The sequence below is a fragment of the Ixodes scapularis genome, unplaced genomic scaffold (assembly GCF_016920785.2).
Source record: "Ixodes scapularis isolate PalLabHiFi unplaced genomic scaffold, ASM1692078v2 PGA_scaffold0__279_contigs__length_252992795, whole genome shotgun sequence".
NCBI classification, from domain to species: Eukaryota; Metazoa; Arthropoda; class Arachnida; order Ixodida; family Ixodidae; genus Ixodes; species Ixodes scapularis.
Window position 1 is genome coordinate 37,884,692 of NW_024609835.1, and position 27,449 is coordinate 37,912,140.

General features: G+C 44.3%; 1 protein-coding gene across 1 annotated transcript in view; it reads left to right on the plus strand.

Annotated features, from left to right (window-relative positions):
- Positions 1–313: 313 nt before the first annotated feature.
- The window catches only part of LOC8043017 (synaptic vesicle glycoprotein 2C), a 56,282-nt gene continuing 29,146 nt past the window's right edge, over positions 314–27,449 (plus strand). The window contains exons 1-3 of the mRNA XM_029982663.4: positions 314–573; positions 4,125–4,272; positions 26,771–26,951. Of these exons, the coding sequence (XP_029838523.1) occupies positions 412–573; positions 4,125–4,272; positions 26,771–26,951 (491 nt within the window). The 5' untranslated portion in view covers positions 314–411. The remainder of the gene's footprint in view (positions 574–4,124; positions 4,273–26,770; positions 26,952–27,449) is intronic.

A 27,449-nucleotide genomic window follows, 5' to 3' on the forward strand; every position in this document is an offset into this window, starting at 1 on the left:
AGATGCCTCAGGCATGTTTGCTTCATGTGTGTATTCGCTCCAGGCATGTCTGCAGACAGTTTGTTTATATGACCAATGTGTCAGACGCGTCATACAAGGAAGATGGATGGGTGTTAATGCCTATGCCTTTTGTAACGGGCGATAGCTTGCGCCACCTAACCTAAGTCTAAAAAAGAAACACACCTCAGGCACTGTCTGCAGACTGTCTTTCATACAATGTATTAGCAGTGTGACTCACTTTTAGCATGTTGTGTATTAACCCTTTGTCGAATCCAAATATCTTGTTTTTTCTTTCCCTGATCTGTCGCAGGTCCCGAGGCCAGCGCAAGAGTGCCCCGAACGGTCGTCGAGTAAGCGGCGTGGGACCCGCGGCGGTCCCGTGAGCGGAGCTTCGCCCTGGTGGCAGCCGCCATGAAGGGGGACGAGGACTCCGAGTCCGTGTCCCTCGTCGGCCGAGACGCCCCCGGCTCGTACACCGAGGACCCTAGGCCCACAGCCTCGCTCAGGGAGACAGACTACGTGGACACAGATGTGCCGCTCCAGTCCCAGTTCCACGAGGACGCCGTCGCGCAGGTGAGGAGACCCTTCTTCGAAAGTTCATCAGGCAACACTGGCGGCCATCATATCTTGGGTATCCCTTGTTGCGCGAAGCGTGTGTTTGGGTTCGCGTTGATTTGAACCCAGTGTCGCCGAGCGTTCTCTCGAGCCCGTGTCAAAACCTTTGGATCCGAGTATGCGCCGAACGTTGACGAAGCACCCATGCCTGTCGCAAAACTTGAAGTGAGAGAAAAACAGTGCAGGACGGAAAGAAGGTATAAAAACGGTGGCGCCCTCGCGAGTCCGCGCGCACCTTTTGCTTTTACAAAAACAACAAACAACAACAACAGTTGTCCGTTATCCATCTCCACCTACGACTTACCTTCCTTTCCCAGTCCTTTGGTGTATCCTCCTACTTGCTTTAGTTTCCACTAGAAGAGGAGATGTACTAAACAATTATGTTTTAGATGGGGCTTTTTTTCCCTCGTTTGTTTACGCAAAATACACACACATTCACAAAAAAAAAAAAAAAAAAAAAGAGGTGGTCCTTTGTACGACTATTGAGACTCCTGGGTGGCGCTGCCTTCAAAATAATGAATTGGGGTATAGTTAATTTGAATTAGAAGCTTAGCCTAGGTGGCGTAAACCATCGCCCAGATTTAGCAGTATCCGTCTATCCGTGCATCCATCTCCCCCCTGCGCCTGCCTCTTTTCCTCCCACTTTTACCGCGACCTGGCGGTCTATTTTTCTGGCGCAGAAGGCGCAGACTTTATGGCGATGAAAGGTTTAGGTTGCGCCCTCTAATGGGCCCTATTCCTGAGGTCACGGCCAAGATTCTTAGTAGCGAGCAACAATCCCGATGGTGCGTAAAAAGCAGAACGGAACTCAAGTCATCACGTTCCTAAATAACTCCGTAAGAGCTGAGTCTGACTGGTCTTATTTTCGCTAAATAGAGCAGAAATAATCTTACTCAAGACGTCATAGTGAGAGTCTGGCCAATCGTGGAAGGCCGATCACAGCTACGCTTTTGGTCGCGCACGTCGCCAATAGAAGAATAGGCCAGTACATTTTCAGAGTTCACTGTTTATTTTATCATGGGGTGAAGGGAAAGGGGGAAGCCTTCATCATGTCCAAGATATGGCGGTTAATCACCGGAGCAGAAACTTCAGGGCGCACACTTTGAAAATAATCTATTCACGAGTGCAGAGAGGAGAATGTCTGTCTGGAAGATATCTCGGTAAATCAGATCGTCGCAATAGATGCACCCTCTCCATCAAAAGAACAGCTCATGTCGAGCTGTGTCGACGACGATGTAGAAATTATTTATTTTTAACAGGAGCTCAGCACCCGAGACTTATCAGGTTTTCCACAGTCGAGACGCTTATCTTTATTCCTGGATCGGGTGTCAAAATTCGCCCCCCTGAGGTCTGCTACAGAATTTCTTCGGGGGACGGGTCTCCTCAAATGTTTATGGCTGGGTTTACATGAATACTATCGTAGCGCATCAAATTCAGCATTTCTGTTATAGCCATCTACTATCGAACAAGAAGTTCCAATCTCGATTCCGTGCTCTACGGTCGCATTCGTGTAAACGCAGCCGAATGGTCGGTAACAGTTTAAGAATTTAGCATATGTGCTCCGCCTCCAGTGCGAGCTTGCTGCCTTTGACGACCCTGCGTCGCACGTGCAGCTAAAGCACTGCGGAAGGCAACGAATGCTTGCTGGAGGAGGAGGGACTTGAACTGGATTTTTAGCCTGTCACCGACTGTTGACTGTACACTTTCCTCTCCACGGCTTTATAGATCCCTAATGCCCCGACTCCTTCTTCAGTCGCCTCTCCTACGTGCCGTATATCTGTGTTTCCTCTTTACTTTTTTGTTTCTGTGTTGCATTTGTTGTATAACGCTTTATACGGACCAGCCATGCCAAGCCTGCACCTGCTGTTGACGATACAGACCACCAACCCTACTATCGATTTCACTTGCAACACCCGCGGACATTTCGGAATAATAAAAAAAACTCGAAAGAAATGCAAAGTCTGCTGGAGGAGAGCTGCCTTGGCATTTTGAGCGATTTTCAAAGTACCGGGGATTTTTCATTGCTTCCCAAGCTTTCACTGACCACAAAAAAAAACAAAAAAGAAACAGACATGATTATAAATTTTGAAATAACCGCCGTCAAATTCTTTCGTCAACAGATATATATAAATAAAACAAGCTCTCACTGCCCACAAAAAAAAAAAAAAAAAAAGGAACAATCATGAATATAAATTTTGAAATAACCGCCGTCAAATTGTTTCGTCAACAGATATATAAAACAAAAATATTTTCACTACGGTTTTGGAGTAAGACTCGTGCGAGCTCGAAAGCAATTTCGGCTGTCCCGGCCATCCGGCGCAGGCGACATGCTGGTTATGAAACACAGGCAACGTGCACGGCTTCGAAAATCTCGATTGAAAACGTGCGCGGTGAAGTCCGCTTTTCACGAATATTTCTTACTCCGTAACCACGTCTTTCTTACGCTGAATCCCGCACAAAGCATCGAGAGTTTAAAGTATCGCCTCCAACGAAAAAACGGAGACCGCATAGTGTAGTTTCTGCGTGTCCCCCATGTGTTGTACCCGTACAATAAGTGCAAATCTTCCGCCTCTTGTATTATATTCGAGAGAAATGAGGGATAGTCTGTAGAGATGTGAAGATGGGAAGACCGGATATATGACCACAAGATATAGATGAAAAGGTAAGTAGCTGTTAAACTTATAATATTAGGAAGACGGGCTTCAACGATGGCAAACGTGAGTTTTTGTCAAAGTTGGAAAAATCATAATTTTTCTCTAGAAAGATAAATAAAATCAGGTTTATATGAGTTATATTGAATTTATTTGATTTAAATCAAACTTACTTGATTCAAATCAGTTCAACTAGAAAAGGTTAACTTTTTCGTCAGTGTAGCTTTCCTTTTTTTTTTTTTAATGGCTGCCTAAAATGAATGTTTCCTTCCTGATCATTATTTATTTTAAATACAAAATAAATGTCTATGAGAAGCAAGCACTGATAGACAAATGGTAAATAAAAATGTTTTCAGTATTATTTCGGGGAAAAGTTGGATTTAAGGCATCCTAGCAAAATCGGTGCGATTTCAATCCCGATATAAATCGTTCTAATTTTTGTTATCTACCCTGGTTTCTCCTGAAATTAAGACGAACTAAAAAAGGCTGAAAATGGGTTTTGTCACACTTCGAGCTGGAATAACGTTGCCTCAATTATTCTTTTTTTTTTTTTTTTAAGGTTAGCGTTGTAACTTGTTTTTACATATAGTTTTGGTACATTTACTTTGTCACATGAAGATTTATAGTCACTGACAGTTTAAGTAAAGCAAGGCGTGGCTTATTACGTTTAGTTTTCTCGCTTTGTGATTGGTTCTTCTTGGCCGATGCCGCAATCAGATTGGCTGAGGAGTAAGGTCATCGGAACGCGCCGTACCCTACTTTTGTCAGTGACTCCATAGTCGAGAACACCAGGAGGCGCGCGAATTGGGCGCGGATCGGCGCTCCAACGGCTCTCCAACGGCGGCCCTTCTCTTGCAGGCGGGGGAAGGTCTCTTCCAGTGGCTGGTGTTCCTCGTGTGCGGCCTCGGGCTGGCCGCGGACTCGATCGAAGTGATGGTCATCGCCTACGTGCTGCCGTCCGCCGAGAGGGAGCTCTGCATGGACGACAGTCGTAAAGGCTGGCTCGGTAAGTGCTCTATCTATACAGTACTATAACACCCCCCCCCCCCCCCCCCCTTTTACTGGGGTTCGTGGCGACGTGACTAGGAATAGTGCGAACTCTATATTCGAACCCAAGGTTTCTACGTTGAGCCTCGACGCTCGACCAAGTTCGGCGAACCTTTAAACGTTTAAACCTTAAACAAAAAAAAAAAACTGTTCGTACATTGCACAAAAAGACACGGGGTTTTGTCTGCAGACCTTAAGACAGAGCTGTCTGCGGACACGCCTCAAGCGCGTTACAAGCACGTCTGCTTCATACATTTGTTCGCATCGAACATTTCTGCGGATGCTTTTTCGTACGATCATTGCGACAGGAGCGCCGTACAAGGTATAGAATCACACCTCAAACTGCATCAGCAGGCTGTCTTTTGTGTCATGCATTCGGTACGTGACTGTGGCTTTAGAGTCACCGACGGAATGAAAACGGCAGGGTGTCTTTTCCGAACGCCTTCCGGCGTGCTTTGGAGGCCTTCCGGAGTACTTTGGCTGCTCGCGCGCGCGCTGAAGATGCGCGAGACGCCGAAGCGTTGTTGAAAGTGTATAGAAGCTCGCGATGGAGCCAGAACTAATTAAGGTCCTCCCTGCCGTACTCACCTTGAATCAGGAATGTTGCCTTGAATGAATGAATGCATGGATGCAACGAATGAATGCATGGATGAATGCTAATGACTGTACCTTTTGTAACGGATGGTAGCTTGCGCCACCTGGCCTAGAAACTAAAAACCAAGAGTACGATTCCTCCTCCTGATTTGAAAGCGAATAAGAAACGAGGACAAGGTAAGAGACACGTACGACGGATAAGCGCTCACTCGCAACTGATATGTTTATTGAAACCTCAGAACACTAAAAAAAGCACCCCCCCCCCCCCCCCCCCTTCCCTGAGATTGCTCATCTCGCCCTCTGTTCTTTATACGTGCCCAAAATATTTGTGTCACCGAACACTGGAGGGCAGCCGCACCTATTACAGTGGACCGCCAGGTGGCCCGACGGAGTCGCTCGAAGAGATGCATGGTGCGCCCTAAGCATTTCACTAACGCAGCGTCCAATTCGGCCAACACTACCAAAATAAGGAGAAAGCCTCCTCACTGTCATCAGAGTCAGATCGATCGAGGCCTGAGATTGGGCACGACTGCTGCGTAAGTGTTCGGCCAGGACTCGTGTTCAATCAGCGCGTCGAAGATCAGACTCGGGTTCAATAGCCGAGTTAGCGCGATTCGACTGTGATGACGTTTCATGAAGGGAGAGGAGGCGATGCGGAGGATTTGGTTATTCTAGGTGGTGTTGGTTTGGCCCACGTACACCTTGCCACAGGACAGAGGAATGCAGTACACCACGCCCACCCGACATCGAACGAAACGGTTTACATGCCTTTTTCCACAGGAAATTTCACCTCTCTTCTTCCCCTGCCCCGACTCTCGGTCAAACCTATAGTCGGCGTTACCCCAACACCGGGCCCACTGGGAGTCAGGGTTAAGACTCTGGTCCGGAGCCACGCGGAAGGGAATCTTCATTTTCTTCTGTCCCACCTGTTCCCCGCTGTTTTAGTGTTACGCCATTCAATTCTCCCTAGATAATTTCCAGAAGTCTTGCAATCCCCTCTTTGTTATTAAATGCACTTTTCATCCATTCTTCCATTCTCGTCTGCAAACCTCGGCGCTCTGGCTAGATCCGTCGCCCCCTGTGAGGGGAGAGAGCAAGCCTTGTGCACCTCATACCCAACACCACGTGTTATACTGTCTCGTCTTCCCCTTGGCACACGGCACACCGCGTATCCACTTCCTCATGCTTTGCGCTGTATGTCCTAGTCCGCTAGTCCTCAGTACTCCGGTTTAGCCTCAAACAACAACGAGCACCCCTATGAAATATGTACCAAAGAGCCTTCCTTATTTTCTGTTTTCGTCCCCCACACATAGTTAAACCTGTTTTTCCTTGCACCTCTCCTCCCACATTTTTCTCTCGGCCTCTTTCACTTCCTTTTCCACAGAGGTCGTTGGCTCTTCCCCTTCACTTCACTCTTGGTATTTAAAATTCAGTCTTCGGGTTCGGTCTGCCCATTTGGTGTTCAGACGTTCCATGCACTAAAGAAGATGCTTATAAATCGTTCTTCGAAGTTTGACTTATTGGCAGAGTTGCCCGACTTCTGCACAAATATTTCGAATTCTGGAAAACAATAATGTACAAAGCAGTTTATTTTATATCTTTTAAAATGGTAATCAATGTTTACACGACGTAACAAACGAAATTTTGTACTTTTCGATTCGTTTATTACTGTGAAATATTGGAAAAATGTACGCAACAAATACTTGCACTTTTCGTGTGCCAGGCGGCGCCGGCTCTTTTTTATTGTTGTTATTTTCGCACATGTGCGCAAAAGTGGAGCTTGCGTCGAATTTGTGTCTGACTTCGCATTCGAAGTACAAGAAAATTCGAGCCTGGTTGAACTCGAACCTCGAAAGGCACTCGACATTCCTAGATATTACAAAGGAAGGCCGTCCTTCATCCCCCCGTTCTCTCTTTCTCGTTTGTATTTCACAACGTTTTCCGCCTCATTTGAATTTGACGTGCGAGTATTTTAAAGAGACCATTGGATACAACGGCGGGAGTAAAAGAAATCCGAAAGGCATGCACATATACGAGGGGCATTCAAGTTCCTAGGCCTCATAATTTATTTCTACAAAAATATACATGTAACGAAAAGCACAAACTTCGTCACTTCTCCCCATAGTCGCCGTGCAGTGCTACAATGTGCGCAACGTCGACGCCACAACTTTATTGCTGCTGCGGATACTTCTTTTGGGGGTCTGCCGAGACTACTGGAATATTGCCGACCAAACAGCGAAGCGCCTCGAAAACACTCGCCCACGAAAAGTGTCATTCACAGTCGGGAACAGCTTCGATAAGAGCAAAAATCAGTTCAAAGTTGTATTCATGGACAACCTTTTTGAAGAAGAGTCGCCCGATGAGCCCCGGCATTGTAGTGATGAAAAATCACGACTGTGGCCTTTCCCGATTTTTTTCCCCTATGTGGGAGTATTTTTTTCTTCCTTATTGAGGAGGCGATTGAGGAGTGGCGCTTCCTGACGGCCACATCGGGAACTAACGCCGCTGTATGGCAAAGAAGCCCTCCGGCCGCAGTCATTAGTGCATTCGCTGCCATGGAAGACGACTGCGCACGGCTCGTGAAAGATATGTAATATATTATTCTTTTTTCCTAAATGCATGTAGATAGAAGTAATCTAGTCCCCTCCTGACGTTCAATGTCATCGAAGTCCTCATGGAAGGCAAAACAAGCACATGTGTGGTCACGCGCGTGCGTACAGCGACTGTTTGTGGTGATGATGATGATAATGAAAGTGCACCCCCTATGGTTTGATCTCCTCGCCAATAACGCCTTCGTAGGATGCAGCCGTCACTGTCGTCCCCTTCGGGATGGAGTCGGTGAGAATGACGCCTCCACTCTCTCAGAACTGACCACAACTACCTTCTCCGCAATGGCTGTAGCGTGAAACTTCGATGGCGAAGAGACGCGGTGCTCCCATTGGGGTGCTATGCTATGCTTTCTGAAGGTTAACGTCGTCATTTTTAGTGTCTGAAACATTGGTAAGGCCAGGTGGCGAAGAAATCGTTTAATGACTGTAACAGTGTCGCTGTAAGTTCTCATTCTGCATAGTTTAAGGTGCTTTTCATGTTTATACACGTTCACAACCCAGAAAGAGAAATTATAGGCTGACTATGGGCTGAGGAATTAAAACAATGAACGTAAATTGCTTCTCAATAACTACTTCAAAAGGCTTCTGGCATGTCACCTACAAAATCCTAGATTTTTACGGAAATACGACTATAAAACCCAAGGATCTTGAAAAAAAAAAAGTTACACTTACGCCGCTTGTGGAGGTGAGTTATACGGCCAGGGGGACAATATAGGGGGCTAATTGTAACAATCAGTCAGTTAATTAACTAAAATTTGTTAGTTAACTTATTAAATAGCGAAAATAGACATATGGTTTCAGGTAGAAACTTGCTGAGCGTCATCGAAAACCACTAAATCAGTAATTTTGAGAAAGATGTTGAGCACGTGAGAAGCGTAGTGGTGCATTAAATTGCATTTGTTTAAAAAAACCGTGAAAGCTACACTAATGCGGTTTGTGCAGGTGGGTTATACGGCCAGGCGGACATTATGTGGGTGGCTAATCTTTGGAAGAAGTCGTCTAATTAATTAAAATTCGCTAATTAACTTTTTTAATTAGTGATAACAGACATATGGTTCCAATTAGAAACTTGCTGAGCGTCATCCAAAACCCCTAAATCAGGCATTTTCAGAAAAGGTTTCAGCGCATGAGAAGCATACTAGTGCACTAAAGTTACCACTCGTGGAGCAGGTGCGAGGCTCGCGGTTGCGATAAGGCGCCCTCCCGATTTTTCCGTCTCTTATCTAGCCCCAGCCTTGTACCTGCTCCACAAGTGGTAACTTTAGTGCACTACTGCGCTTCTCACGCGCTCAAAGTCTTTCTGAAAATTACCGATTTAGTGGTTTTGGATGACGCAGCAAGTTTCTAATTGGAACCATATGTCTATTTTCACTAATTAAGAAGTTAATGAACAAATTTTAATTAATTAGCCGACTTGTCCTAAAAATTAGCCGCGCAAAAAATGTCCGCCTGGCCGCATAACCCACTTGCACAAACCGCATTAGTATAGCTTTCACGGTTATTTTTAAACAAATGTGTATGAATAAAAAAAAAACACCCTATATATACATATATTTGCAATCCAAGAACCAAGGGTTTTTTTTTTTTTTTGTTTTTTTTTTTTTTGTCGACAACCGGCAGTAACACGGCGTCCCTCACTTTCTTTTTTCTCCGGCGGTCACCTGTAATGACGTCACAGACCTCCAAATCTTCGAGATGTAAATAATCTGTACGTAACACCATTTTCATTACTATATATATATATATATATATATATATAAGAAAAACATCTTTCGACCACTGAGAGATTGCAACCGCCTTTATTTAGAAGAAGCTTTACTGGCACAGAATGTCCTGCGACTGAACTGGATTTTCTCTGATGTCACACTACTCCGCGCTGGTTTCTTGGTGTCGGTTTGACTATGGTGAGCAGGCTTGACTTTATATGTAGGTATGTTTTTGTTCTTCTCTTTTTTATCACCAAATACATGATCCTGCAGCGAAATGGTTTATGGATTCTGAATTTTACACCACAATCTCGAGTTAATCGCGCACACACACACACACACACAAGTGCTACTTCAGGGATGCTTGAAATACAAATAATAAAAACAAGAAATACAAGAAGAAAGAAAGACAACCACGCTCTTCTAACGAAAGAGTGTGGTTGTCTGTGAACCTCCTCCTTGTCTATTCATAATTACAACGCGCTGGCTTTAACCAGTTTAGGGATGTTTCTCATGCTTCTAAAAGATCTTGATATGTAATGTTCTCGTTTCCTATAACGATCACATAATAAGTAAAACTTGCGTGTTTCTTTTTTTATATGTGGTTGTCTTTAATTTGCTTCGAAGCCCAAGTAATAACTGTCCGTTCGCGTGACATTTTTCCCCTTCAATTTCCTAGTGGTGGAAGAACCAAAACACTGCAAAAGCGGCTGCAAACCTGTCTCGAGTTTACCAGTCATCGATCGAGCGACGGTCATTCAAGTATAAACCTAGATGAAATGAATGCACTTCTTGCTCAAAACAAAAACTGGGGCTGTCGGCGAAAGACATGAAAACGACATGTAGGCGCTGTCATGTCCGACAACAGTCAAATGACCTTTTTATTTGTTTCTTTTTGTAAGTACGCTGTATATATTCACATCTAGTACTTCCTGTCCGACAGCGTTCGGGATCGAAATTTATTTCGCCCTAGGTTTTATGACCTGCTCCGCTTTTACATCGATGGGGGCGTGACAACGTAAAACGATGTGTTGTAAAGGAATAAAATATATAAAAGCAAAAACTCGCCGGCTTTTGCGAATGCAAAAAAGAAAACAAATGACATCTATGCGTGAAAATCAAAATAGAGATATCGCGCTACGTTTGGAAACATAACAGTCAGTAGCAGATTGGTACACTCCGAGTCGCCACATGTTTGCTCTAAATAATGTCACTCTGTCAAATGCGTTTTGTACGGCACTTCAAAAGGCAGTGGCTGAAATCATCGGAGAGAGCTCAAAAAGCGACAAACGCCAAGAAACAAATAAAAATCTCACCTTTAAAATTTGATGATACACTGGGTGCAACTTTATGCTTGTGTCAAATTAGGCCATCCATTTCATAACCTCCGAACATTCATCGTGTACTTTTAACTTACAGGGCGCTTAAGTTCACGAAAATCCGCTATTTTTATCCGTTTTCATTCCGGCGACATTTAGCAGTCGGTGTGCTTTGGCAATATGTTTACAACTATGAGCCGCGCCTAATATTTTGTTCTCGGTTCAATGGATTCTAATATTATCCGGCGGTGTGTCATATCACGGTTGTATTTCTGAGTTATTCTTTCTGCGTGTTATTTATGTTTAGACATATTTATAGCAGTGTTTTTTTTTTCGATATGCAAGTCGCGGCGTATATGCAGAAAGATTAAAAATGACTCCACTTCGCCCTGCGACTCATTAACTTTTTCTTTCCTTCTGCAACGAGGCACTTGACGTGGTTTGCGCGCGCTCCGTGGGTCTTCCTTTTTGGCCGATTTCTGAATGACTAGGGGCACGCTTGACAGAATTACCTTCTTAGCTCACTTCGATTCTTCACTCTTTGGTTTCTGATTGCCCTTTAATTCTACGCTCTGTGTTCGCTGGACCTCAGAGCGAACACTAGTTGGGTACAAACGCTATCATCGTCATCGCACACAGGGGATAAATTTTGCTTTCACCTGCAAATCGAAATATTCAGACTGTACCATAATTATTGGGCAAACAGAAACTTATTTTTTTCGACAAACATTTATTTTAAGGCATGCCTGTCCTAACCAGGTAGAAACAATTTTTTTCCCTAGGTTCAGTGTTTCTTTAAGTCTACACGCAGTCGACGCTACAAGCTGATGCGACCATTCACACAGAGTCAAGAGCACGCCATCATGGCGTTCATCATGTTTCCCTACGCGTTCTATCTTCAATCATGAACAGAAAAGGCTCTGTGGCGTGCAATTTTGATGCTGCTTGATTGGTGTAGAATTTAGATTTTCTCACACATCAAATGGCTTCCCAGAAGACTTCACGGCCTGCATGAACTGTTATTGCGGCGCAACAAGCAGGCTCTGTTGAGATAACAACAGCAAATCCAGCGCCTCAGACACCGTTTGGGCCAACGCTCGGAAGGGTTGAAAAGCCGGTCAAACGCTCATTTTCGGGACAAGCCGCTAAAGGGGTATTCACACGAGGGAGAAATCCCGGGGATTTCTCCCCGGCACGCGCGCATCACGAGATGAAAACGCGAGGCTTTTGCACATCGCAAAGCCTGACGTTTTCGTCGTGGGATGCGCGTGCCGGGGAGAAATCCCCGGGATTTCTCCCTCGTGTGAATACCCCTTTACTATCTGTGGCTTCATACCTGTTTGCTCAATGTGCCATCCAGCCCACAGTGTGGATTAGTACCGATTAGTGGCCGATTGGTAATATCCGAGTAGTCAAATTCTCTCTCAAATCAATTTCACTGTACCAAACGTGTTTTGTAGGGCACTTAGAAAAGCAGCGACTAAAATCGCCGAAAAGAACTAAAAAGAAAAAACGACAAGCGCTAAGAAAAGATTGTTAATGTTTTCGCATTAAAAATAATTCTAAAAGAGTTTTTTTTTTAATTTAATGTGACACTGGGTAAAACGTTATGCTCATGTCAAATTAAGACTTCCATTAGCTCTGAAACTTCGTCGTGTGCGCTTAACGTGCCGGGCGCTAAATTCTACAAAAATCTGCTTTTATTATTTGTGTTCAAGCCGGCGACCTTGAGCTGTCAGTTTGCTTTGGCAATACGTTGGCAGCCTGTGCCGCCCGTAAAATTTAATCTCTCGGATCAATAGATTCTAAAATTATCCGGCGGTGAGTCGTACCACGGTTGTATTTCTCAGTTATTTTTTCTGGGTGTTATTTACCTTCTGACATATGTATAGCAGATTTTTTTTTTTTTTTTTGACGTGCAAGTCGCGGTGTATACGTCGGAAGATTAAAAATGACTCCACTTTGCCCTGCAACTTATTAATCATTTTTTCTTTCCTTCTGCAACGAGGCGCTTGACGTGGTTCGCGCGTGCGCCGTAGGTCTTCCTTTTTGGGCGATTTCCGATTGACTAAGGCACGTTCGACAGAATTACCTTCTTAGTCCACTTTCAATCTTCACTCTTTTGTTTTTTATTGCCCTTTACTTTTTTATAAAAAAATCTCACTTTGGACGCTACGTCCACAGACTACGCTTAGTCTCTCTATCCAAGGATTATATAAAAAAAAAACAAGGATTAGATATAGATTGACTAACGTAGAAGTTTGGGCTAGTTGGTATTTCATGATTAAAAATGAAAACAGCGCAAGGACACGGACAAGAACAAGAAGGTCGACGAACAAGGCGCTGACTTACAACTGAAGTTTATTCTTGCTAACATCGTGCTAACCCGTGTTTCAGGGTAAAAACCCGATATTTTGTGATATTTACACCCCAAACATGTTCCTTAAAAATCAAAATACACCAAATTCTTTTTTTTTTTCTTTCGAATTTGGAAAATAAATGCTTCTATTTCCCAAATTACTCTCCTCCGAAAATAGTTTCTAGAATGCAAAGGGTTGGTAGGAATGCCTGCGCTAGCTCCAGACTTCAAAAACAAACCTGCATTTTGTTGGCTTCAGTCAGGAATGGGCAGTATTTCAAATACAAGTATTTGAAATACGTATTTCAAATACTTTGTGTATTTTGCATTTGTATTTAATTACAAATTGAATAATGTATTTGACGTGTGTATTTAAATACTAAAACGTGGGTATTTCAAGTACATTTGTAATTAAATACAATTTTGTGGGCGAAAATACACCCCTCAAATTTATTGTCACTGTCAAGAGCAGGAAGAAAACTACGTTCTGCACCGAATGCAGTGTCTCTCATTCAAGCACAAGCGTTTAGTGACTTTGTGATTACGGTGCTAGTCCAGGGCAAGAGTAGTGACGAAATCGACGTTCACAGGCAGACTGGCTAAATAAGTGCCTGTGACAACCTGTGATGCTTTCCAGCCTGATTTCCATCCATATTTTTGCCTGGAACATTCTAAATGCGCGGGTCGTCCAGATTTTCGTAACAGGTGCGAGTTGCAACAATAAAAAATTCTCTGGCTAGTACTGCGCGTCTTGGCCGTCTCGGTTCTTTGCTGGTCTATACCAATATGTAATCGAAAAAAAAAAAAAAAAGCTGCTTCAAGCTCTGTACTTTTTTCACCTATTACGTCCAAGCTGATTACATTTTTTTTTTGTGATTATATTTCTATTACGTTACTAGAGCCTCGCACACTAACTCCCGAGTGTGCGATGCAAAATTAAAATGAGATACCCAGAAACCCGTAGCAGGTGCCTTAAATCGCTGACGCAAATTTTGAGGAATGTATTTGGAAAAGTATTTGGAGGAGACCAAATACATGTGGTTGTATTTATATCTTGTATTTAAATGCTTTTTTGTAAATGTAATTAGATTTGTAATTAAATACATTTTTGACGAAGTATTTTGTAATTGTATTTCGATACATATTTGCCTGTATTTTGCCCATCCCTGGCTTCAGTGAACGGCAGTGACATGGATCGAGTCCCAAAATGTCGATTTTATGTCTATTGTAAAGTATCTTTTGTCCATTATTCTTTTTTTGTTGTTGTTTCTTTTAGTTTTAATTAGCGAGGCAAAGAAAAGCAAAAAGAAGGATGAGAATCTACTCACAAAACTTTGTATCGAAAGAAACAGCAGATATTTGAATCCGATGGAACTGAAGTGACATTTTTGTGCATTACAAATGTACGCGTAAGCTGCGATGTTGCGAGTACGTTCTCTCAATTCAGATGTATCCAAAAACCAGACAGGACTAGAGGATTGATGGAGGTGCTCTGCATGCGATTACGCAAGCAACGAGGATTATAAAAAATCGAAAAGCCGAAGTGAGCTCGTGTACCATATACCAATGTTATCTTGTGTACCTCAATCATTGGATTGTGAAGAAAAAAAAAAGGTTGGGGGGGGGGGGGGGGGACTTTTCACATACTAGCTGACGCAAAATGAGTCTTATAAATTTCTAAATATAACCTCGAAAACTCGAATTGCAGAATATATATATATATATATATATATGGTGTTTCACGAAAAGGGACAAATTCGGTATTGCAAAAACTATGCATCGCACAAAAAGAAAAAAAAAAAAAGCTCGTGTGGTTTTGGTTTTGGGTCAGGGGCTTATTTAGGAAAATTATTAAAGTTTGGGATAATTAAGTAGTTAATTATTTTTCCGTAATTAACTTTTTTAAACAGTGTTTATGGTTTCAATTAGAAACTTGCTGAGCATCATCGAAAAACACTAAATCAATAAATTGCAGAACAATAGATGGCACAACGATAGATGGCAAAACGATAGAAGAAATAGTGCAACTAACCTTTGATGTGTCGCGCGAGGACAGCGCAGCAGAGGTTTTTTGCACTATTTCTCCAAGGGGCGCGGTGCCATCGGTGCGGAGACGCGCTCCGATTGCAAACTCAAACCTAAAAACCCGTCGAAGTTGTACAGTTTTTCAGAAAGCCGTAAAGTGTTTCGCGTGCCTTCTATCGTTCTGCAATTTGTTGATTTAGTGTTTTTCGACGATGCTCAGCAAGTTTTTAATTGAAACCAAGCCCTTAAACACAATATAAAAAAGTTAATTACGGAAAAATAATTAACAATTTAATTATCCCAACTTTAATAATTTTCCTTAATGGGCCCCGGCCCAGGACCAAAACGACACGAGCCTTTTTTTCTTGCGATGCGTAGATTTCGCTATACCGAATTTGTCCACTTTTCATGAAACCCCTTGTATATATATATATCAGGGTGTCGAACCGGAACCGAACCGAACCGAAAACCGGAACCGAACCGGTATTTTTTCCGGAACTGAACCAGAACCCGAACTGTTATATTGTTATCGCGATGAACCCGAACCGGAACTGAACCGGAAAAAAAATAACGGTTACCGGCTCATGTCAAAACGGTTCGGCCACGCGCTGTTGACAATGAATGTGCTATCCATGCCATTTGTTTTTTAAGTGCCGTCAACTGACACACACCTCGCTTGCATATTTTTCTTCTCCACTCAGTCTTAGGAATATAAACGCTGCATCCATGAATCTTGACAAACGCTGCATCCATGAATCTTGACGTAGGAACCAGTATTGCGCTGGTCGCGGCTTGCACGGAAGAAAAAAAATTGGAAGGCTGTGCAAAAAAAAAAAAAAATCGCGTCACTGGATTTCATTTTTCTACAATCTCGTAAATCCTAAATGCTGCTGTGTGCTCATTTCATAACACGTTTCTAGAACGCGCGAGTTCTTGAAGCTTGCTTCCATCGGAATGAGAGAAGAAAAGGCTGTGGAGTTTGATAATAATGCATCCGGTTTCGTATAGGCACTTAGAAGCTAACATATTTGTGAGACAGCGAACTCTTCTATTTTAATATTTATCCTATTACGTCCTTCTGGCGTTGCGTTCGGTGAAGTGTTTTTTATATTCCGTATCTTGTTTAATGAAAACTTCTTTAAAGGTCTAATTTGAGTTACCGAAGGCTAGTTCAAATAAAGAAAGCTGTATTTTCTCCCCACTGTTCCTTCAATTGCTTACACGCGGAGGTGGCGGGATAGTTAGCGAGTTCTACTTGTAAGTGCGTTTGTAAGGAGGTCGCGGATTTTACAGCTACTGCGTCGGACCCAATTAGATGAAGTCCGAATGCGTAAACGTCGGTGAGGTAACCTTTGAGTGCACATAAAGAAACCATTCCTGATAGAAATCCCTGAGCTTTACACTACGATGTATCCCGTTTCGTATGTGCTGATTTCAGATGTTTTATTTGTAATTTATTTTGATGTTGCAATTTGTCATTTATAATTTCCGAACCGGTTCGCGAACCGGTTCAGCTCCCCGAACCGGTTCGCGAACCGGTTCGCGGATCGAATTAATCGAACCGGAACTGAACCGGAACAAAATTAATTTACCTGAACCTGAACCGTAACCGAACCTGTATTTTTTTCGGTTCGACACACTGATATATATATATAAATGCGGTGCTTATCTTATTCGCGCTTCTTGCTGCCTGCTTTGTCCCCGGCATTTTTAATGTCTAATGGTGTTATCTCGTTGGCAGCGGAGCGATAAGAATTCCCTCAAAACTCACAACGCCCCGCATTTCTTACGCCGCCAGCGGACGTACCTTCTAATATAGATATCGCAATTTCTGGCTTTTGGGTGTTCGGTAGCGCATTGGAGAGTTTTAACAAATCGATGACAGAATATCGAATCGGTCTCTCAAATTAATGTACCTTCATACGCAGTAGTGGCTTGAGCTATCCAACATCCATATCAAAACTGAAAAAAAAAAAGAAATAAAAAGTTATATTTATACCTTTTTCTTGTAAAATCACAGCCCTGGAACATTTCATATGGTGGGCCCGTATTTCTGCTGTCACGAGGAAAAGCATGTAGTGGTCAATGGTTTCCATTTCGAATGATCTATGGACCGACACGGTACTCAGAAAAACCGCCGCAATCGATTCTGGATTCTGGATTCCACCATGTAGAGAAGGGGGTATGTACATACACATTTATAGAATGTATTATATTTTTAGAGGTCTGGCAGATCTACTACATATTGATAAGGAACCCAAACGTCAATTCCAGAAAGGCAAGTCCACGTAACACTCAATATATATGTAATATATATATATATATATATATATATATATATATATATATATATATATATATATATATATATATATATATATATATATATATATATATATATATATATATATATATATATATATATATATATATATATATATACGGCGTAACGATTATAAAAGTGAAAGCCTTCCAGAAACAGGTACAGAAGTGAAAGGATGGAAGGGAGCCAACGGTCACTTGCTTTTGTTCCCGTGTTTTCTTCGCTCGAGATATTTGCGAATTTCAGAAGCACTGCCTCGCCCTCGCACTGGGGGCATAAGGATGTCGGCGTTAAAAATCAAAATGTAAGCTTGCATTCTAAAAACAGTCCGTGAGTTTAATTTCCTGCAGAACACGGATACAGCCGATCAAGGCGAACAGTAGAGGGGCTCCCAGCAAATGGCGAATTTGACAGAACCATTAGATCTAAAATTGCAACGTGAGCCAGGACAATGGGGAAGTAATTGTACCTGCGCACATCGCACTTTTGCGGTCTAATGGTAATTTGTGCTTCGGCATTTGCTGGGACGATATGACAGGGACGTCAAGGCGAAGTCCACTGGCTCCTTCGAGTAGTGCAGTTATGACGCGCACACACACTCACACACTGGGGCAGCCACGACGCCAGGAGTGCGCAGCCGCAGCCTTCCCAAGCGAAGTGTACCAGGCACAGGATTTCTGACGTATCTCCAGTATCTCCCGCAGAGATCATTTTCCGCCTGGAAAGCGCGGCAGATGGCACTAGCTGTCCCCCAGACATGCGCAACGCGCGCTCGTGCGCATGCGCTGTGCTCGATTTTTTTTTTCGCATTGTTTAGCGAGTTGCGAGCACTCATATATTATCAATTAAAGTAAGCACATCAAGCATACGTTTCAAAAAAGCACTCTGTTGGCTTTATTGCCACTTAAAGGGATACTGAAACGAAATTTCAAGCTCACAAGACAAGGCTGGACGGATAAGTGAGACGCTGCAAAACCCAAAACCGCCACCCATACAGCGATATCTCTCACGGATCGCCTTATTTCTGGAAAAGAAGGGCGCGATTGAACACGGCCGACGAGGCCGACGAGACAAGTCACGTCACGATTCCCATTCCCTCTCCTCGTCGCTAGGTCCCTTCGGGCTGGTGAACCGAACCAAGGGGGAGAGAAGCCAACCACTTCCCCTCATTCTCATATTTTCCAGGTGGACAATGACGTTATAGCCCTCGCTAGATCGCGCCCTTCTTTTCCAAGAGTACGGCCATCCGTTTGAGATATCGATATATGAGTGATGTTCTGAAGTTCGTAGCACCCAGTTCAACGCTTCTGCGGCCTTATTTCACGAAATCCAAATTTCGGTTCAGTATCTATTTAAAGGAATACTTCAACAAAATTTGAAATATACCCGTCGCGTTAACAAATAGGCTGAATATAATCTACAATATCCGTAAATGACAATCACACGTTTGTATTTTGAGCCTGATGGCTGTATTTCTTATTATAAACGGCCTACCCTGGGAAACGCTCGGAGAGCAGCCAGCGAAGAGCACGTCACATCCGCCGCAATCGTGACGTAGTTTGTCTCGGGACCTTACGTCTGGACCCAGCGGACGCTGCGAGCTATCCCAGCCAATGCCGCTCTGTGGACGTAGCCCGTGATACGGATTCCACGCATCGGTGTGCCCTTTCTCCAAGGTCACGTCACAGTAACATGGCCTTGGATAGGCCCTGACGGCTCGTAGCATTCGCTGAAAACAGCCGAAGCACACCAGCGATCGGGCCACCGCAAGTAACCCCAAAGCTGCCTTTGTACGAATTTTGAGTGACGGGTCTCGGTATGGTGCCTGGAGCACGTCACCGACTGGTGCGTTTAGCGTCCTATCCCGCCCATACATCAAAAGTGGTCCCCAAAGTGGCAACAAATGACGTCACAGAAGCCGGAGTGTCATGTTGTAGACTGTCGCGATTCTGGCGGTTGGGCGTAGAGATGTTGACGAAAAGCTCGAGCGAACGTGAGTGTCGCTGTCGTCACGGCTTCCTGCTGCTGTAGCTTCCGGGGACTGTCGAAGTGAAGAGCGACCTGCAGCAGAACAGGCGTCTGCCACATCCACCACAGCTGCTGGGACACCGCCAGGATCGCGGTAGGCGACAGCATGACACTTCTATGACGTCATGAAGCAGAAGTCGAGGGACCACTTTTTTGGACGCGGTAAGCACACCAGTCAGAGACGCCTTCCAGGCACCATAGTCTCGGGGAGAGGGGAGTTCCGCCTTCCCCTCTTCTCTTCTCCCTCTTCTCTTGTCGTGGCCGGAGGTGAGACAGTTACCGTCACTACGTGCCAAGGTTCCTAGACGGGCATTACAAACGAGGCGTTAGCGACATTACAGTGGCGCCATCCACAAGGTACTCTTTGCCAACCGGTTAATTCGTTTTAAAATTTCTTTTCGTGTCTTTTTTAACAAGAGATTGGTGTGTCTGTTGTGATAATGCTCCATTGAATACGAAGTGACCAAGAAATAAGCGCCGAAATTTCGTTGTAGTATGCCTTTAAAAGTACAAGTAAAAATAAGTACACCATTTTAGGGCACGTTAAAGCCCTTCAGAACGAACGCTTGCCTCTAAAAATTAGGCAAACGAGAACATAGATCGCTTGCCTCTTCGCCGATTCTTCAAAGGAGTGCGTTCTGAGGGCTTTTTTTACTTGCCCACAAGAAATGTGAATTACACGAGTATGAATCAACGAACAAGTTTCAAACAAAAAGAGATGAAAAGGAAACAATTGGCAAACTATACAAGTTTACGAACGCAATATTTCGAAAATCAATTTCAGTTACAGGCTGAATTGCCCACCATGGGGAGAAATTCGGCGCTGTCTGCCTCTGGCGGCTAGATTAACTGTATAAGCTCTGCTTGCAGAGCATACACAATTACTCTACTCGCGGCGAAAACGCTAGATATCTTTCAAATTCATCCAGCGCTTTACTGGCGGCCACTGGCGGCATTTGTCTGAACCGTTCGAGCCGCCAAGCTGCATTCTCCTGACGGCACTCGCTCTGTCTCGAAACAGCGAAAGGTCAGCGCTCATCGTCGGCACCGCTACTGTCCTCCGTTTATCCCTATAAGCCGACAGTGCGATAGGGGCTACGGGTTTGCCGGACCAATCAGCCGACTCCCTTTCATCCGCTGGCTCCGCTCCCAGTGCGTATGGCTGGCTACCTAACCACGTGGCAAAAGATAGACGTATGAGCGGTCCAACGAGCCCCTTCCACCGCACTGTTGAACGGAGTTTACGGTGTGCAGTCAAAGCGGCAGGAGGATCGTAAATCACGCCCGTGGAAACGAGCGAACCCCGGAAGAGAGAGGCGTATGGATATTCCGGCGCGTCCGTCGAGCGGGAGCGGTGCGCCGCCCGGGCGTGACACCCCGTACTAAAAGGATGGAAACGAACAAGCCTGGCGGTGAAGTTTTTCCCATCAGAAACGTGCATGAGACGCTGGAAAGAAGAAGTAATAATTAAGGTTCCGTGTTTTTTGTAAATACCGATAAACCCCAATAAACAACCCCCGACTGTTTTTTTTTAGAGCGCAGCTCTTAGGGGCCCATTTCCGGCTTGAGCGGCGTCGCCGTCGCCGTCGCCGTCGGCGTCGCCGTCGCCGTCGGCGTAACCGCGCGGTGCATCATGGGAAATGTCCCATAATGCACCGCGCGAGCCCCCCCACCGGGGTCACGTGACCTCGTGGGGGGCATGTGACCCCCCAGGTCACGTGACCCCCCGATGTCACGTGACTCCCCTGAGGTCACGTGACCCCTCCTCGAGGTCACGTGACCCCCCGAGGTCACGTGACCCCCACCGATGTCGCGTGACCCCCCGATTACGTCATCGTCACTGATGACGTCACCGGCATCCACATCGTCATCGGCATCATCACTGATGACGTCATCATCAATGATGACGTCACCGGCATCCACATCGTCATCGTCATCATCACTGATGACGTCACCGGCATCCACATCGTCATCGTCATCATCACTGATGACGTCATCAGTGACGTCACTGATGTCGTCACCGGCATCCACATCGTCATCGTCATCATCACTGATGACGTCACCGGCATCCGCATCGTCATCGTCATCATCACTGATGACGTCACCGGCATCCGCATCGTCATCGTCATCATCACTAATGACGTTACCGACATCCGCATCGTCATCGTCATCATCACTAATGACGTCATCAGCGACGTCACTGATGACGTCACCGACATTCGCATCGTCATCGTCATCATCACTGGTGAAGTCATCAGTGACGTCACTAATGACGTCATCGGTACCCGCATCGTCATCGTCACTGATGACGTCATCAGTGACGTCAGTGATGACATCATCGGCATTGGGGGTCACGCGACCCCCAAGGTCACGTGACCCCCCCTGGTTAGTTTAACCCCCCCCCCCCCAGTGCCCTTCCCCCTCCTCCTCAAGAGCTGCGCTCTAATTCGGCGTTACAGGGAGTTGTAAGCGGCTTTCACTTTTTTTTTTCTCGGAATGGGGCAAAACCGAAAAACTTCAAATTAGACCTGCCATTAAAAAAGAAATCCTCGTGACCGAAAACAAAAAACAAAAACAAAAAATCTTTTAGCTTTTCTACTTTGGTGAAGAAGGAAAACCAGCAAAGCTCTACTATGGTGGGAATGAAGTATTGGCCGGCCGCAAGTCGGCAAGCCAGAGTGGAAAGGCTGTAGCTGTCCAGAGTTTAGTGTCATCCTTTGTTTGCTGACACGATATTGGGGAAGCTAACCCTTAAAAACTCCGCTTTAAAAAAAAAAATTCTGTGCAGCTTTTTTTTTTTTTTTTTGGTTCGAACGGAACTTTTAATAACTTTCAGTAGAGTAGATTGTTGGGCTAGTTGGTCTTGGAACTTGGAATGCATTTTAGCGCTCAAAACACAAGGACACAAAGACGAGAATCAGACACCACAGCGCACTGTGGTGGCTGATTCTCGTCTTTGTGCCCGTGTGTTTTGAGCACTAAAATGTATTCCAAGTTTCATCAACTGTTCTTGAGGTTGGTGTTTTTTGGGGAACCACGTTCCTTGCCCTGCCTTCTTCTGTTCGGGATACAGGGATGACGTTTTCCAAGCATTTTGGGTCACGGCCTTGAGTTCCATAGACCTCGAAAGAAAAGACACTGGAGTGGAGAAGGTGCCGGGGGGAGGGGGGGTATTTAGGGTCACAAGTTTATAAATATGCGCCCGTTTTATAACATGACCGCCGATAAACCCCGACCTTTTCTCACATAGTTTCTCGCTGCATAGGAAACTCGCGCTTGAGTTGGGACAACTGAAGTTCCTCTCTGCCGTTCTCACCTCGTCAATGACTACTGGTGACCCGCGCGACCAGAAATGTCGCTGTTGTTGTCCTTCCACGGTTGGCAAAACTATAAAAACTGTACATTAAAAAAAAACGGAGACGACAGAAGAAGAAGGGCACAAACGCAAAACGGCTCCCTGTTCGACCGTCAGTTCCTTTTTTTTTGTTGTTGTTGTTTTTTTTTTTCAAAAATGTGTAACATCAACAAGCTCGCCTGTTTACTTTTTCTCTAAAAGCTGCTTCCCACAGTCCTGTTTTCTGACGTTACTCCCCGAAAGCTTACGTACGAATCACCGGGACGTTTGTGCGTCATATTAAGCGTGGCTACCAGTTCAAGGAGACGGCCTGGCACGCGACATTAGAGACACGAATGTTTCCCTGACTTCTACGTAGCGTAAGGGAACGGTGTTGTGTGAACCAGCCATTTCAAGGACACCATGCCGTGTTCCAAAATTTACTCAATCCTACTCCAGGGTAAGCGTTTTGTACCTTGGCGTTCTAAAACCTACCCGCGTCCAGAGGTTTTCAATCTGTGTTGTCATGTGACACGACCTGCCGGAGCAACTCGCATCCATTTGGGTAAGATTGGGAACACAGCCCTTGAGCATGATGAATTCTGCTTTTGTTTATGCAAATAAGAGCAGCTCCGGACTGTCAACTTCGACGGTGCTGGTTTAAGAACTCGATATCTCCGACCTTACACCGTGCTTTTACGCACACCATCCAAATCGTCACTGGCAATCGGTAATCCTGGTCATGGCGTCACAGATAAGCATCGTAAGAGGGAGCCACCGAAACACCTCGTCGCTAATGGCGTCCCACACGGTCGATGCTCGGTACCTCTATCGAACCCGGCCGACGGGCTGAGGTTAAGGGGACGCTTTTATGCCATCCTTGATCCATGACTCGAGAACACGACCGTAATATTCTGTATAAACAATGTTGGTGTTTTTATGCCCCACGAAAGTGTCCGGATATCCAGTATTCATGTAGAACTCACCGTGACAAAAAGAGCTGTAATATTATCTGATCCCGGTAGAGATCGGCAACCCACATTATGCGCCGACGTAGTCCCATTAGTGGAGGTTGATCCCATGCTGCAGTCAATGTGTAATTCACGATAATATAGCAAGGGTGCAGGCGACCTGGTGAATGTTAACCATGTTTAATAAACCTGAGACTGGGGCAGAAATGAATATATAAGTCGAAAGAACAGAAAAAGACAGGACGACGTCTCAAGACGTCACACTGTCCTTTCCTGTTCCTTCGACTTATATATTCATTTCTGCCAGGTTTATTCAACATGTGTAATTTGTATTCAGTTCATATCCTGAGCTCGATTATATATATATATATATATATATATATATATATATATATATATATATATATATATATATATATAGATATAGAGAGAGAGAGAGAGAGAGAAAGAAAACCTCAGCACGCATTGCACGACGTATTTTTATGAGTCATTTGCAAGTCGCATAGCTTTACAACGATTGAAGCAATTTTTGTTTTACTATTATTAGCGAAAAATAAAAAGCTGAACCCGGGTTTTGTTGCCATCAACATTAGAGTTTCGGTCTTTTCCTGTTTAAGTATATTACAATTTTGTTTTTGGAGTTACATGCACAAAACCTACAAGAGTTTTTTATTATTATTATTGTTTTGGTGCTTGTATGTTAAAAAAAGAAAATGCCACTTCTGTTAGGCATTTTTTTTTTTTTTTTTTTTGTTTATGAACAGCGTATCTATCTGGGCCAAAAAATAAAGTCCCTAAAGTTACGAAACATTATGAAACTTTTGTATGGTCTTTTCAAGCTCAAAGCCGGTTATCATGTTTCGGACTACGTAGAATAGCGCTCTGACATCAGTCCGTGTAGTAATACTCACACGTATCCAAAAGAGGTTTTCGCTGCTTCAATGTGATTCTTGATTCTTGAACCGTAAATATGGAATTTGAAATCGCCTGGACTAGTGTTCGGGTTTATGCTTAAGGCTCCAGTCTCACAGCGGTCATCTTGAATGTTCACAAGACAATATTTAATTTAGTAAAACAAAAAATACAAGCTCAAAAACAGCATTGCTAACTTATTTCGCGTGTTCTAGGGCAAACTCGCAGAGTCGTAGGTTGATCATTTATTTAAATAATGAATAGTAAATATTAACACGGGTTTCTAGTTTTTCACCTCTAAAATTAAAATTAGAGAATGTTTCTTAATTGGGTTTATGCGTTATATTGAAGTGAGCAAGGGCTTATTTGAAGAAGTAGTGTCAAAGTGTGTTACAAAAGAAAAGTAATTTCTACCACAAAACTTTGGGTTAAAAATACAAAATAAAATTATAAAAAATGAAAATATCTTGTCTAGTCCTTTGCAAATGAAAAGCCAGTGGAAATATTTACTTGTTAAATATCTAATTCAGACATTAACCTAGATGACTGTAATAGCTTGCCCAAGAATCCCCCAAAACACGTTCGCAAATCTAAATTTGGACATATATATCTATCTATATCTATATATATAGGGTGTTTCTTAGCTTTCAAATTTGCTTAAAAAGAGCCAAAAGTTACACTTAAGCGGTTTGTTCAGGTAAGGTATACGGCCAAGGGAACATTATGTGGGAAGCCAATCTTTGCGATAAGTCGGCTAGTTAAGTCAAATTCGGTCATTAACTTTTAAATTTGTTAAAATAGTCACATGGTTTCAATTAGACGCTAACTGAGCGTCATCGAAGACAAGTAAATTAAACCTTTTTAGAACGACTTGAAGCTCGTCGGAAACTGGGGGACGCACTTAAGTTACCATTCGTGAAGCAGGCGCAAAGCTATACTTCGTTTCACCTTCTGATGTACCGCAGCGAAGGCTAGAAGCGCGAGCTCGTAGCGTTGGCAGTTGCTCTTAAGTCACGAGAGCTTGAGCCGCCGAGATGTGCCCCAGAGCAAGGAGCTCGCGCTTGTAGCTTTTCCTGCGGTACATCATAAGGTGAAACAGAGTATAGTAGTGGCGGAACGCGCATGATTAGATTACCATAGCGTTCCGCCGCTGCTAGCTTTGCGCCTGCTTCACGAGCGGTAACTTTGGTGTGTGCGTGTGTGTGTGTGTGCTTGTGTGTGTGTGCGCACGTGCGCGTGCGTTTGTGTGTGTGTATGTTTGTGTGTGCTTTCATTTCTTTAGGTTTTACAGACTTGTTTTAAACAGGACGTGAACGCTACCTTAATACGGTCTCTGAATGTGAGTTATAAGTTCAGGGGGACATATTATAGTGGGCTATTCGTCACAAAAAGTCTAATAATGAACTAAAATTTGTTTTATCTATGTATATAAACGTATAGTTTCAATTAGAACCTTGATGAGGGGAATCAAAACCACTAAATGAGACATTTTTTGGCAGACTTTGAGCGCGTAAGAAGCGCAGTAATGCGCTAAAGTTACCAGTCGTGCAACAAGCCCAAGGCTGACGTTGAGAAAACGCGGACAATAAGAGACGGAAAAACAGCGCGGGCGCTTTATTGTGCCTGTAGCCTTGCTCTTGCTCCACGAGTGGTAACTTCAACGCTCCACTGTACTTCACACGTGCTCCAAGTCTTTTCTAAAATTGACTGAATTAGTAGTTTTCTCATGACTCTTAAAAAGTTTCTAAATGAAACTATGTATTCATTTTTACTGACTCAAAAGTAAATTAACATATCCTAGTTTATAACCCGACTGGTCGTGACGCCTATATTATGCTCCCCTGGCCGTATAACTCACCTGCACAGACCGCATTAGTTTGATTTTCACAGCTTTCTTTTTAAAGGCCGACGACTAGACCCGATTCTGCAGGGCAGAAGATCCTCTTCACCATGGGAGAGGAGCAAACAGGCAACGGTGGACAGAGTTGAAGAGGGAGAGGCGGAAGCGAGGGAGAAGTGGACAGCGCGAAGTGGTCGTCGGTCTTTAGACAAATCTGTAAAACCTAAGAAAAAAAAACGGCTTCGACGTTACGCTGTTGAGGTGGCGCTACTGTCGGCGTGGCTCATGCGCAAATATTTCCCTTCGCGTCAATCTAGTTTTGCGCATGCGTAGTGCTCACACCTGGTGTGGTCCAATGCGGGCTTGTTTGTAAAGTGCACGTGGGCGATTACCATCTGAAGAGCGCTTCTGACCGGACTTGTGTGGGGTGTTCGCAGGCGGCGTGTCGTTCGTGGGCATGATGATCGGCGGCCTGGTGTGGGGCAACCTGGCCGACAAGATGGGGCGGCGGCGGACGCTGCTTTCGGCGCTGCTCACCAACGCCCTGTTCTCCGTCATCACCACCTTCATGCCCACCTACGGCCTCTTCGCCGTCACCCGGCTCTGTTCGGGCATCGGGTGGGTACACGGAAGCGAGCCTGTCTCCACGCTCCTAGGCGGCAGAGAGAGAGATTTTAAAAAAAAGTTGATTGACGGGAAAACGAAGGAATTCGCCTTTTGCGTTGCGCTGTGGCGCCATCTTACGGGGCGCACAAGAAACAATATGGTTGGCCTCGAAGTGCAGACGGCGCACGCGCAGTCGGATCTTGCAAAAGGCGAATTGCGTAGGCGTTCGCGTTCGCGCTGGTTTGGTACTTTGCATAAGGGAGAGTAGGTGGGGAGGCAAAGGGATCACGAAGCTGTAGAAAAGACGAATGCAAGTTAAAGAACAAATTCCTAAAGGTTACGAATATACGTAGATAAGAGGTGTGCGTATAAACTCATGCGCCTACTTTATAAATATTTAAATATGGGTATGAAAAGGGCAAATATATCCTACAGATCCGATCGTACAGTTTAAGATACTTTTTTTGTCCTTGTGCTACATGACCGCTTTCAGTAGGATATACCAATAGT